General features: G+C 46.6%; 1 protein-coding gene across 3 annotated transcripts in view; it reads left to right on the forward strand.

Annotated features, from left to right (window-relative positions):
• Rin3 (Ras and Rab interactor 3) overlaps nucleotides 1–13,416 on the forward strand; it is a 114,830-nt gene that overhangs the window by 56,666 nt on the left and 44,748 nt on the right. For all 3 annotated transcript variants that reach the window (XR_010044811.1, XM_063240903.1, XM_063240902.1), the window contains exon 4: nucleotides 12,762–12,834. Coding sequence is in view for 2 of the 3 variants with exons in the window: in XM_063240903.1 (XP_063096973.1) it covers nucleotides 12,762–12,834 (73 nt within the window). In the remaining variant the exon portion in view is untranslated. The remainder of the gene's footprint in view (nucleotides 1–12,761; nucleotides 12,835–13,416) is intronic.

A 13,416-nucleotide genomic window follows, 5' to 3' on the forward strand; every position in this document is an offset into this window, starting at 1 on the left:
GGGCAGCTACTTCCAAGATAACAAGATATATTAAAGTAGCCATCATTGATTTTCTACTTTTGTTTTGAAGTCCTGTATTGCTTTCATTGTTTTGTTTTGATTGGTTTTTTTTCTGTTCTTTTTTGATTTTATTATGTCTGATGGTATGGGCGGCTATTTTGAAGATAAGAACATTATGGTAACCAAAAAAAAAAAAACAAACAAAAAACAAAATCCCCAAACAAAACAACAACAAAACCTTCACTTAGAGCCAGTCATGGTGGGACACACCTCTAATCCCAGCACTTGGGAGGCAGAGACAGGAGGATCACTGAGAGTTCAAACTCAATGTAGGCTACATAGTGCATCCAAGACCAGCCTGAGTTGCATAGCAAGATCCTGTGTTGAAATAGAACAAAAGCTCACTTGAGCAGCTAAGGAGAGGTCGGTAAGAGGAAGAAACAAGCCAAAGTGCTTCTGTGAATGTTCTGCATTTCTCACATCCCTGCATGGAGGCTCAGTTTGTGCTGGGCAGATGGCCCAAGGGCTTTTAAGGCGATGTTCCTAGGAGACTCAGCTCTGAGTTTTCCCCAAAGGGAAAGTTGACTATTATCTCTGAGCACCTGTGGCCCACCTCCCAGATTTGCTTTGCTCTTGAGAATTTCAAGCAGCTTCACCCAACAAAGTGTGAGTAGCATTCGAATTAGTGGGAATTTGAGTGGATGTCACTGAAATGGATTATCTTTGGGCTCTCCCAGTGACTTACTATGTGACCTTAAGCAAGTCACTCAATTCCTCTAAGCTTCCTGGAGAAAACACCCTCTTCCTGGCCAGAGATTGATACAAAATGTCCTGGAAAAATAAAGCCCCACACATTTACTTAGCCCCAGATGTCACATTCACCTGGGTTAGAAAGCCTCACCACAACCTGGAAAAATACATGTTGCCCTGCATCCAGCAGCCCACCTGGCCTCCTGGAAAACCAGGTTGTCACACCTGTCCCACCAACTTCTCCTGTCTGCCCAAACTTTAAGGAAGAAGTTGGAGATGAGATCTGGAATGTTCCATAGAAACAACAAGAAGTCTTCCCTGGCTCTTTGTGTCCATCTCTCCTTATCCGTCCAGGATCAGTGGATAGTTTGTACTGCTTTTATCAGCAGACCTGATCTTATGACCTGTATCTATTGTGCTTCTTCACTATCTCCACTTTGGTTTTTACAATGACAACTTTTGGGGACACTTACTACATTAGCGGAACATTCCAGAAGGGAAATCTCTCTCTTTTCCTTCTAGAATGTCCTAATAATGTAGTTCCCAGACCCAGACTGACCTTGGCACTTATTAAGGGGGGTTCTCCAGTTGATACTCAGCTCTCCAGTATCTAGGCCCTGAAATCTAATTCTCATTCAGCCTTTGGCTCATTATTGGGGGCCTGCTGTGTGGCAGGGCTTTGGGGTTGTCTTCACCACCTAAAAACAGGTGCTGTATTCTTCATTCTGCAGATAAGGAAATTGCACCAAAGGATGTGACTGGGTTTTAGCTCAGGCCTGTGGATGTCAAGGGCAAAGCTCTTGCACCCAAGCCAGGTGGTTTCCTGTCTTACCTCCTGTCTTCCTCTTCTAGATGACTCCAGTTCAGGAGGGTGGCAGAGAGGGAAGCAGGTCAGGAAATAAAATATGCTATTCATGGTGCGTCTTTTAGCAGAGGACTTTTTACTAAAGCACTTTGGAATTACCCTCTGAGTCTAATTAAGCTCAGAGCTTAATCATTGATTGCAGAGAGCCCAAGTGGGACAGGAAAGTGGCTTCAAGAAGGACAACCGTGGAGGAAAGTCACCAAGTTCCCAGCCTCCTGATGGCTGAGGGGAGGCGGACTTCTTTCTAGATTGCTGCTTTATGGCACACAGGAGCTGACTCAGACCTGATTTAGAAATCAGCCATGTATGTCCCTTCCCAGTTTGGGCAGAAGTGCATTTCGGAAATTGATCAACACTATGACCAGATGTGAGAGGGAAATTGCCCCTCACACTGCTGCTTAGATTTCTCCCCTTCCCTGCTCTGCCTGGGCACCAAGCACCTTGGAACTAAGTAGGACCCTCAAGCTGAAGCTGGTGCTTCCTGGGCATCCTTAAGGGTCCTTCTGTGGTAGCTGGAGCAGTTCTCCCTGTCGGGATGGTACCTGGGATGACCCCATCCCAACCATCTTGACTGTACTTGGAGAAACCACATGTTTTTTACTGATGAATCAGTGAAAGACACCTCCTTGGACCTGCAGTGTGGGCCGGGAACAGGCAGAACTGAATTTCCTGATGTGCAGCTGGCTGGGACCGTGTACCTCTGCTGGCGTCCCCCTCCACCCTCCACCCTCCACCCTCCACCCCGCCTTCTCTCAGACGACTACCCTGTCTCTCACTCTTCATGTCATCTTCCGTCTGTCCAATGCCTCCTTCTGTTTTGGCATCTGAATCTATAGTTTAGTTCACAAGGTCTCATCTGCATTGTTTCTGTCTGACCTCTCTCTCTTCCTCAGATTCCAGAGGCCTCATTTTCACGCTCGCTCACTAGAAAAGAGCAGCTTTCAAGGAAGGAGTCTTTTGTTTTTGCATGAGCAGTGTCATGGAGAGTCACCACCATGCAACATCCGTGTGAGGCTCAGAGACAGTGCTTTCAGGAAGCGCAGACCCGTGAAGCACGAGGAAGGCCCTAGATCTGCGACAATGAAAAGATAGGGGTCTGGGCCCTGCATTCCAGGAGCATCTCTGGGGCCTGTGAACACACCCGGTGTCATGGAACTTGGGGAGTGGGGTGGCCAGTGCTGTGACCCAAAGGAGGAATTGGCTGTGCTACCCAGAAAACCGTACCCAGCATGATAGGGGCCTGCCTGGTGTCAGAGAGAGAAGAGATGTGCTCCACAGGACCTGCTGGGCTGATGAGGCAGGGCCAATTTTGCTCCTGTAAGGAAGCCTCGAGGAAGCCCCGGGTACTCTCACCCACCCACACCATCCCTCCTGAGCAGAAGACACTGATTGGTGGCACCTGGTCAGGAGGGTAAATTAGAGTTTCCTCACCTACCAAATACTGATAGCGGAATTGTCACCAGTGATTAGAAGTATAGTCTGACACACATTGGGCACTAGTAATGATGTATGGAATTATTATTCTTACTACTAAAATCTTGAATACTGTTATCTTCCATGGCTACCCACAAGGCTTAAATCTGTACACAGTCCAGTACTTGGAAGTTGCGGGGGGGGGGCAAACAGAGGTGGATTCTAGAACCAGAATTTAGACCCCAGAGAGCAGTAGAATCAACTGGAAAGCACCTAGGATAACCCCCTCCTGGCAGGGGTACACCTTTTCTGGACCTCAGTTTCCCCATCCGTGCAATATGGGGTGAGATGACAAGAGTCCTTTTTTCTGGCTTGCAGTGTTTCCCTTCCCATTGCCCTTAGCAACGACCTGGGGCATTTGGAAGGGACTCTGCTTGGACCCCTAGACATAGCTCTCAGGTCTCTGTCTCTTTCCTGTGAGCCTCCAGCCCACAGTGCTTGGGTGAAGTTCCCAGATGGAGACTTGGGCCAGCTGGGGCATTGCATGGGTGACTGTGCTTTGGCATCATCTCAGAGCATGTAGGTGCCAGCCAGAGCTCGGCCTGGACCCTTGGGCCACATAAATCCAGAAAAGTTGCTCCCCTCACCGTTCACCCCTGAAGAATAGGGAAGCAATTTGCATCTGTTTCAGCAAAATGAGCCATTGGGTAGACTGGTGATTTTAACTGACAGTCCTTCCTCTGTCCTACCACAAACTGGCCAAGTGGTGGTTCCCATGACAACTATAATGTTACTGAGTAGGAGGGGCCCCCACCCAGGCGCAACTGTGATCTTTAAAATGGGGAAGAAGTCTGCTCTTTGCTGTAGCCTGCAGGGAGCCCATAGGGAGCCAGAGCTGGTCATGGGCCCCTGGAAGAGTGGACACTTCCTACCACTCACCCATTAGGCCCTGCACACACGCCCTCCCTCCTGCTGTCCAGCTGGGAGCTGCTCCCAGCCTCTTGTCACCTGGGCTTTTTTATCCTCATTGCTGGTCTGTACTGCTGCCCTTTCCTTCCAGGGGCAGCTTTGGTGATCCCCTTTTAGGAAACAGGATGAGGTAAAGATCCATCAGGACTGGACATTCCTTTTTCTTGGTGAATGGAAGATTCAGAGGAGTGTGACTCAGTGGTATCACACAAGGACTTGAGATAAGGCCCCGTTCTGGATCCACCCAGAGTCCCTCCACCCTAGCCAGGTGTGATGGAGACTTTTCCTCCAAGCACTCAGCCCTCTGAGAGGTCAGGCTCTCTGCCACTCCTGTGGCAGTGGTGTCAGCCTCTCTTTGCACTCGTGGTGAGTTTCCTGCCGGTGCAGTTCTAATCCATCTGGTGTCTCTTCCATAAATCTGCGTACTGAGGTCGCACTACAAGCATGGTTTCTCTTTGCTAAGCAGTTCATCAGTCACCTCTCCCATCCCACCCAACCCTAGGCAACCAAAGAGAATGAGCAGATTGTTTTGAACCTCTGCCACCCCTCACCAAGGACTTCTCCATGGCCTATGACATGGACGAAGTCTCAGTGACCCTTCTGGGATTCCTGATCGGTTTCTCTATTTACCTTCACCTCTACAGGCTGTGAGGACAGTCTGTGCTTGCTGGTGGATGAATACAATGAAGATGTCCTAGCCAAAGAGTAATTCTGACAAAGCCCTTCAGATTGCCATTACAACTAGAAACTATTTTGGCTATAGCCAAAATGTATTAGAATAGTAATTTCTTGGGTTATCAAAGCTGCCTACTAAAATGAAAAATTGAGCTTGTTGTTGTTGTTGTCGTTGGATTTTGTTGTTGTTTTGGTTTGGTTTTTTTGGTACTAGGGGTTGAACTCACAACCTTATGCTTGCCAGGCAGGCACTTATGCCACTGAGCTAAATCCCCAGCCCGAGCCTATGTTTCTTGAGGCAATATATACTTCACAAATAATAATCCTTGCAATGATTTTCATGTAGTGATCTCTGTAATGATTTTCCATGTAGTGATTTGCAAATCATTATCTGACCGAAGACTTATATTTAGAATATATAAAGCTATCTCAAAACAGCATTAAAGACATGTAACCCATTAAAATGACCAAAACTGAACAGATATTTTTGTAAAAGGTATATATATATTCAGTAAGCACTTCCTCAGCCGCACTATAATTAGGAAATTGCAAATCAAAACCATAAAAGAAGATCCACTTCACACCCACCAGGATGGTTATAATCAAAAAGACAGACAAAAACAAGCTTCACACAGAGCCAATGGGAACATAAAATGGAGTTGTCGCTTTAGAAAACTGTTTGACGGTTTCTTAAACATGTAGAATTACCATGTGACCAAGTAATCTTATTTCTAGGTGTATACCCAAGAAAAATGAAAACATATGTCTACTCAAAAACTTGTACACAAATGTTCACAGTAGCACCATTCAGAGTAGCTAAGACACAGAGATTACCCAAGTGCCGATCTAACGAATGGGTAAAAGCAGGACAGTAAGTCACAAAGCATCATACATCGTGTGATATACGAAATACCTGTAATAGGTAAATCCACAGGGACAGAAAGGAATTGGAGTTTGCTAGAAGCTCACAGGAGGCAAGAGTAGGAATTTCATGACTATAAGTTTAGCATTTCTTTTTAGGGTAATATGTTTCTAAAATTGATTTTGTTGGTGATGTGCATATACATGCATACATAAAAACCCATTAAATTATACACTCTAGGTATGTTAACCATGCACTAAAATATGTTAGCTATATCTTAACAGAGTGACTAAGAGATAAAAGAACTTAACATTAAAACTAAAGAATAGGACCAGAGTGTAGTCAGTAGTAGAACACCTGTCTAGCGTGTGCAAAGCCTTCGGTGCAATCCCTTGCACCACAAAAATAAACAAACAAATAAATAAATGTTTTAAAACAGTCCAATTAGTAAATGTTATGGCTTGTGTCTAGATGTCCACTGAAAACTTTGTGAAGTCATAGATGGGTTTTTTTAGAGGCAGCTAAATCAAGAGTGTGTGATTAGTTTACGGTATAATGTTAAGATTAAGAATATTGGGATTACAGGTGGGTGATTATTAAATTAGTCTGTTGGTTGAACACTGCCCTAATCCTGCTAGCCTAGATACAATGGCAGAGAGCTTGTCTTGTCCCTTGCATGTTTTTGCTTGTCTGCTTGTCATAAGCTGGTTCTACTCTGTGATGCCCCTCTGCCAAGCCACCTTGCTTGGAGCCAGCCTCTTGTCGACTGAAACCTCTACAAACTGTGAGCTTTCCCCCTTTACCTTTGGATGGCGGGTATTTTGTCTCAGCAATGAGAACAGAAGATATGAAACAGACATTTCACCAAAGAAGACATGTAGGTAGCAGGTAACCATTATAATCTGGTAGAGAATGCAAATTAAAACCATGAGCCACCGCTCCACACCTGTGGGAATGACTAAACTAAAACACAGACAGGGACAAGGCTGCAGGCTGTGAGAACAGGAAGTGGATCCCCCTGCACTGCTGGCGGGAAGGTAAATGGTACAATGGAAGGCCGCTCTGGGAATGGGGCGGCTGTTCTGAACACTAGAGAGGGGCTTGCCGTGGGGCTCAGCAAGAGAAGTGAAAACACTTCGCGTAGAAATGCACACACATGTGTTCACACCAGCTGTAGGCATAGTAACTGAACACTGGAAACTGGCTTCCCACATGTCTTTCACATGAATGGCTAAACAAACAAATGGGTACCCTGGACTAGTTAGCGATCTGCGAGAGAAAGGAGTGAGCTATTGAACCACTCAACAAGTTGGGTGAACCCCAGGGAAACTACTCTGAGCGAAAGAAAAGAAGCCCATCTCTTAAGAACATAAATTTGTGCTTCTGTGTTGAGTAGTCCCCGCTTGTCTATTTTGCTTTCTATGGTTTCAGTTACCTGCAGACCACTGAGGTTTGAAAATATGAAATGGAAATGTCCAGAAGTAAGCCATTGCATCAGTTTTAAATTGGGCATCCTTCTGAAGAGCAGCCTTACACAGTAACTAAAAGCAGCTCCTGCTGCCCAGCTGCATCCTGCCAGCCATAAGAATCGCCTCTTTGGCCGGGCATATCCAGCTGGGTACTTCATGGGTTAGTGGCTTAGTAGCCATCTCAGTTACCAGATTAACTACCATGTAATTGCAATGCTCACATTCAATGTTCTACTTAATAATGGCTCCAACGTGCTAGAGGAGCCATGCAGCAGACTCCAGGGTTCCACGGAGAAGCCATGAGTGGTTGCTGTAAGGTGGTGGGAACTCATGGCGCTCATGCTGCAGCCGGCTGTTTGTATCACTGAAAGCTCTGAAAGCTTCACTGCTGCTGCTTCAAGGAAAAAGGTGAAAACTTTTAATTTTTCAAAGAAAAAAAATTTTATTTCTGAGGTTGCAAAGATCTATAGTACAATGCAAACCTGAGAGAAAGACCACATGCTCCTAGCTTATTACGGTATATCTTTGTCATTTTTCTATCGTTAGTTATGGTTGTTACTGTCTTACTGTATTTAATTTATCATGGATGTGTATGTACAGGAAAAACATAGACTTTGGCACTATCCCCTCAGACACTAGTACATGTACCTTTCCTGTAATAACATAATCATGAAGATGGGGAGCCAGTCAGCCGTTACCTGAGTTAGAAGTGGCCACAACGAAGTATCACCAGGAATTCTGGTGTTGATTGTAACGTATCTTTTTTGTTTGTTTGTTTTGTTTTTTGTCTTTTTCCTTTTTATCAGTACCAGGGATCGAACTCACGACTGCCTGCTTGCAAGGCAGGCGCTTATGCCGCTGAGCTAAATCCCCAACCCCAACTGTAACGTATCTTGCTTAGGATGGTAACTACATGAAGCCACCAATGCGATAAAGCTACATAGTTCTAAACACACACCCTCCCACACACACACGCACACATGCACACACACGCATACATGCAGGCAAAACTGGAGACATCTGAGTAGCTCAGGATTGCACCATCAGTTTCCTGGTTTTGACACTGTGCTCTAATTATGCACGATGCGTTGGCGGGGGGGGGGTGCTGGAAGAAAGGTGCTAGACTTCCCTGTTTTGCTTTGCAACTTCCTGAGAGCCTAAGTGTTTCAAACTTTATCAATAAACAAGTACATATATAAATATTTAAGAGCCGGCAGCATGCTGAGCACAGTGCTAGGAGCTGGAGGTCCTGTGGAGGAAAAAGGGAAGATGCACGTAGTCTCTGTCCTTTGCATTACTGGGAGGGTGGGGGGTGTGGCCACTGAGGGTCTTTGCACTCAGCTCCATCCCCTGCCCCTTTAAATTATTTTATTGCTGAGCACAAACTCATGATCCTCCAGCCTCAGCCTCGCAGAGTGCTGGGACTACAAGTGTGCCTCACCAGTTCCAGCTGCTTTTTATTACTGAGTGACAAGACAGAATTTATTTAAAAAACAGAACCAAACCACCTTCTAATAGCTTTCAGTTTTTCTTGCATGTTCCATTTTGATGCTGGGACTGTCATTCCCAGGAGCATGGCTGGCCTGTCCCTAGCTCAGCCTTGATGGTGAAGTCACAAAGGAAGAAGTTTCCTTCCCTCAGAGTGGAAGTCTGACTGTTGTCACCTGTCAACACCTTGGAGTGTGCCAGCAGCTCACCTTAGACACGGTTTAGGGGGAAGCTGGCGTGTCCCCATTAAGGCTTTCCATGAGGGAGAAGTCAAACATGCCAGTCTGAAGCTGGCCCCTCTGCTGGGAGAGCAGGCAGGAGGGCTCTGTGCCCCAGGCTTGACATCTCTGTCCTCCTGGCAGCAGGCGGCATGGGGTGGGGACTTGCTCACCATGTGAACACCTCCTGCGAGGACAATGGACACTGGCCACTTTTGGAGACAAACTTCACCTTTTCTTACAGAATCTTTTCTTACAGAAATTTTATATGCTTATTATAAAAATCACATTTTTTGAAAATAATAGCACGATTCTGGTGTATTTGTTTAATGTGTTTAATATCATATGATTTATCCATTTAAGTCATATAATTCAGTGGCTTTTAGTGTACTCAGAGTTGTGCAACCATCACCACAGCCCACTTAAAAGCATTTTGGTCACTCCAGAAGGGAAATTTCACATTGCTTAATGGTATGGGTGTTCTCATGCCACTGAACTGCATGCTTAGAGATGGTTAAAATGCTAAATTTTAATTTGCCATGAAAAAAAAAACCCTGCAGCTGTCACTCTGCATGCCCCTCCCAGCCCTAAGCAACCTGCAGCCTCTCTGTCGCTGGATTTGGCCACCTCCGTGTCCTGCCCCGCTGTCTTCTGCAGGCCATACCATGAGCCTGGCTCAGTGCTGGATTCCTCACAAGGGAGGGGACACCAAGACGTGTGCTGTCAGGTTCTCTGCCACTTTCCAACATTGCAACCTGTAGACCATGCTTCACATGCTCCACAAGAATCAGTGGCTTGGACAAGACGCAGGGTATGCGCTTCCCAAAAAGGTCAGAATCTGGGAAACAAAGGCTTCTGGGCAAAGGTGGGGTGAGAGCTGATTCTTGAGGGCAGAGAGAAGAGCTGAGCCCTGAGGGTGGAGAAGGACTGAGAGGAACTAACTCTGTAGGGAGAAACAGCAGGAACCAATAAGTGAAAGGGCGCAGGGGCTGCAGGACAGAGGGAGGGAAGGGAGAAGGGTCCAGCAGAGGGACTGCGTGTCCCTGCGTGCACCATACCCAGGCCACCTGATGCCTTGAAGCCCTTGCGCGGCAGCCTACATCCAGTGGTCTTTCTCACTAACAGTTGAGGTCTATTAATACTAACCTTGATTGGACTGCCCTGTAACGAAGGATTATAGCAATATGCGTGTATGCTCTCAAATTCTGGAGCCCAGCCATCTGGAATCAAGGTGTAATGGGGTGGATCCTCCGGAGGCCCTGGCAGACCCATTCCAGAGCTCCCTGGCCTTCCTGTGCTCACTGTGCATCCTTGGCGCTCCATCACTCCATGCCTGCCTCTGTCCTCACATGTCCTTCCCTTTCTGTCCCTCATCCCCACACAGCCTTCTTATAGAAAGATACCAGTCATTGACTTGAAGGCCACACTAGACCAGCATTTCAACTTGGTTACATCTGCAGATTCTGTTTTTAAATGAGGTCACCTTCACAAGCACCAGGGGTTGGGACAGCAGCCCAATCCTACCCTCAACAGGCTGCGTTTGATTTTTTTTTTTTTTTTTTTTTTTTTGTAGCAGGGTTGAACTCATGGCCTCATGGTTGCCAGGCAGACTCTGTGTCACTGGAGCTATATCCCAGGGCCAGGCATTTGATTCTTGTGGTTTTTAGAGCTTCACAAACTGAGGCACAGAGGAGAAGCAACAGCCTTCAGGAGACATGCACACACTTGGTTAGGATCCCAGGAGCCTTACACACAAGCCACCCACTGGCATAGCACAGGACATAGGCAGTCCTGGAAGCCAAGCCCATCTCCTATGGGAACAAAGGACTGTAGGTGGCTCACAGCATGCATTTGCCTCAGGGCAAGCTGTCTGTCTGGGCTCCTGCAGAAGTCCAAGGTGTTCCTTTGACCCCTAAGGGAAGGCCCATAAGCCACATTTGGGAGGTCTGAAACCCTGGCCAGGTACCCTCAAGGCCTCTAGGTGTCCCCACAACCCTAGTAGACTTTTGTAAACAGTTATCAATTTCCTAGACAGTGTGCCATGCACTGCACCAGGTTTGAGGGAGACCCAAAGATGGACAAAACCCCCCAAACACCATAAGCAGATGTTCCTTCAGACGTGACCTTGATGTGGAGGGTGTGTTTGTATCTTCAGGGTGGAGGAGGGTGGGTGGCAGGGGCTAGAGCTGGAGAGACGAGGTCCGATGTGATCCTAAAAACCCATGATTGTACAGTAAGAAGGTGATTCAGTGCAAATCTTATGAAAATACCAACAGCATACTTGACAGAAATAGAGAAAACAATCCTACAATTCATATGGGACCATAAGAGACCCAAGGGAGCAAAAGCAGTTTTGGGCAACAAGAGCAAAGCAGGAAGTGTAACAATATCTGACTTCAAACTATACTACAAAGTAATAGTGATAAAAACTGCATGGTACTAGAACAAAAACAGTTATGTGCATGAAAGCAATAGAATTGCTTTGGATTTGGAAACTTTTCCAGGCACATTCAGTTCTCTGATCTAAAACAAATGGGCCAGAAGTGTGCGTTGGAGGATAGATGGCTCATTTAACACATAATGTTGGGAAAACTGTTATCTGTGTGCAGAAGATTGAAACTGGACCCTTGACTGTCACCATATATAATTAAAATCAAAATGGATTGAAGATCTAAACATTAAAAAAGAAACATTGAATCTACTGGAAGATAAAATAGGTAAAACACTTGAAGACAGGTAAACAGAACTTCAGTTGCACAAAAAAATAGCAAGAATTAAGAGGTGGGATCGTATCAGACTCAAAAGCGTCTACACAACAAAAGAATCAATTGAGAGTTAAGAGAAAAACATGGAGTGAGAAAAAAATTTGCAAGCCAGGTGTGGTGGTACATGCCTCAAGAGGCTGAGGCAGGAGGACTGCTGCAAGTTTGAGGGCAGCCTAGCCTACAAAGTGAATTCAATGCCAGACTGAACTGCATAGGGAGACCCTGTCTCAAAAAAAAACAAAACACAAAAATGATGATTGAACTTTTCTGTGTAGAACTGTGCTACAGCCTGTGCTGTAAGACCTGGGATTGCTTGTTTATGTCTAATGCAGCAGGCAGAGGGCCAGAAAAACTGTCTAACCAGGAGGCAGGGCTGGTTTAGAAAGAGATGGAAGGAGGGCAAGGTGGGAGCGGGGAGGGATGACTGACTTTAAGTTTCCTTCTGTGTTCCGGGTGGCCAGGGGGAGCTGCTAATTGTGGGGTATCCCAGTAAGGAGGTCTGGGCTTTTTAAAGTGTACATTCCTCCCAATCCCCCTGGAGGAATCCCCAAGGAAGATCTTTCTTAAACTATTTTGCACACGAAGCATCCTCTGTGCCTCTCACTGCTATGGGGGTCTTTGGGCCCCAGCTTTCCTCAGCCACTGTCTGTGCTGCCCCTTGTGTAGCGGGCTGGTGATGCCACCAAATGGAGGCACAAGGTGACGCTGGGCTACCCCAGGCCACCTGTACCTGTCCCCACCACACACCATGGATTGAGTTTCTCTGCCTGAGGTCATTTGTAGGCTCCAAATACTTCTTGCACTGTACTCTAGTTAATATTCTTCTTGAAATCTGTTATAAAGTTTTGTATTCAACCCAATGGGACACTACAATCTCTTTGCTGAATGCAAGCTTTTTAAAGCATCATGTTAGCTGTTGAAATCAGTGCTTGGTGTGTTAATGAGGCGCACGGGCTCCTCACAGCTGCACAAATGCATGCTTATTGCTCTTCCTAGGCTCTAAAATCCTCCACCTCATTTTTCCAAAAGTGATGAGTGTGTGTGAATTAATACCAGTTAAAACAGGTAATCCCCGGGACACCCTCAGAGTCCACTTCTCACTTCTCAAGGTCCAGGTGGCAGCTGGTATGTATGCGGCCACGTGAGTGAACAAAATCAGCAAAACCAGGACCCACACTGAGCGTGGCAGACACCACCACGACTTCAGCCCTCAGGGAGCACCGCCTCTCTCCCTGCCTGCCTGTCTCTGGAGGATTCTCACCCAGGGCCTTTCTCCTCTCTCCCCAGTATTGTACCTGGAAGGCTCAGTGCTTGTGTTTGAGGACATCTTCAAACTGATCGCATTCTACTGTGTCAGTAGGTGAGTAGCCCAGCCCTGCAGGAGGCTTGCAGAGGGTCTTCCCTTCCCTGCGTTAAAGGACAAGCAGTACAGTGCCCACCTGCTGCCACAGACATCCAGGGCAAGCGTGGGTGCATACGGGGTAAGGTGGGGGGCTCAAAAAGGAATCCTCGAGGGAAGGGTGCCCTGATAATACCAAGCAGAAGTGTTAATTCTGACACTTGCATGGACTGGCTGGTAAGAGCCCCTCCCTCACCAACACTTGCCCTTCTGGCCTGATGGCCGGCTCCCATCTCTCTGTCACCACACCAAGCACAGCTTGGCATAGTAGGTGAGCCTGACCCAGTCCCGTGGCAGGGGTTATAGAAGGAACCTCTTGTAGGGGCATCAGCAGAAAAGGCTAGTGCCCCTTCTAAGGTGGGAACTTGTGATTATTAAGCAGCTTCTGGGTGGAGCAGGCATCTGGTAACCACACCAGACTGTTCCGTTCATTCAGACTGGTTTCAGATCAACAAGAATTTAAAAATATCTTTTGGTGCCATAAGTCAAAAACCCTTGTCAAGAGCAGAGGTTGAAAACGATGCACCAGGGTCCGTGATTCCA

Source organism: Cavia porcellus, unplaced genomic scaffold (genome assembly GCF_034190915.1).
Source record: "Cavia porcellus strain 051 isolate PalLab524CR breed Dunkin Hartley unplaced genomic scaffold, mCavPor4.1 scaffold_31, whole genome shotgun sequence".
NCBI lineage: Eukaryota > Metazoa > Chordata > Mammalia > Rodentia > Caviidae > Cavia > Cavia porcellus.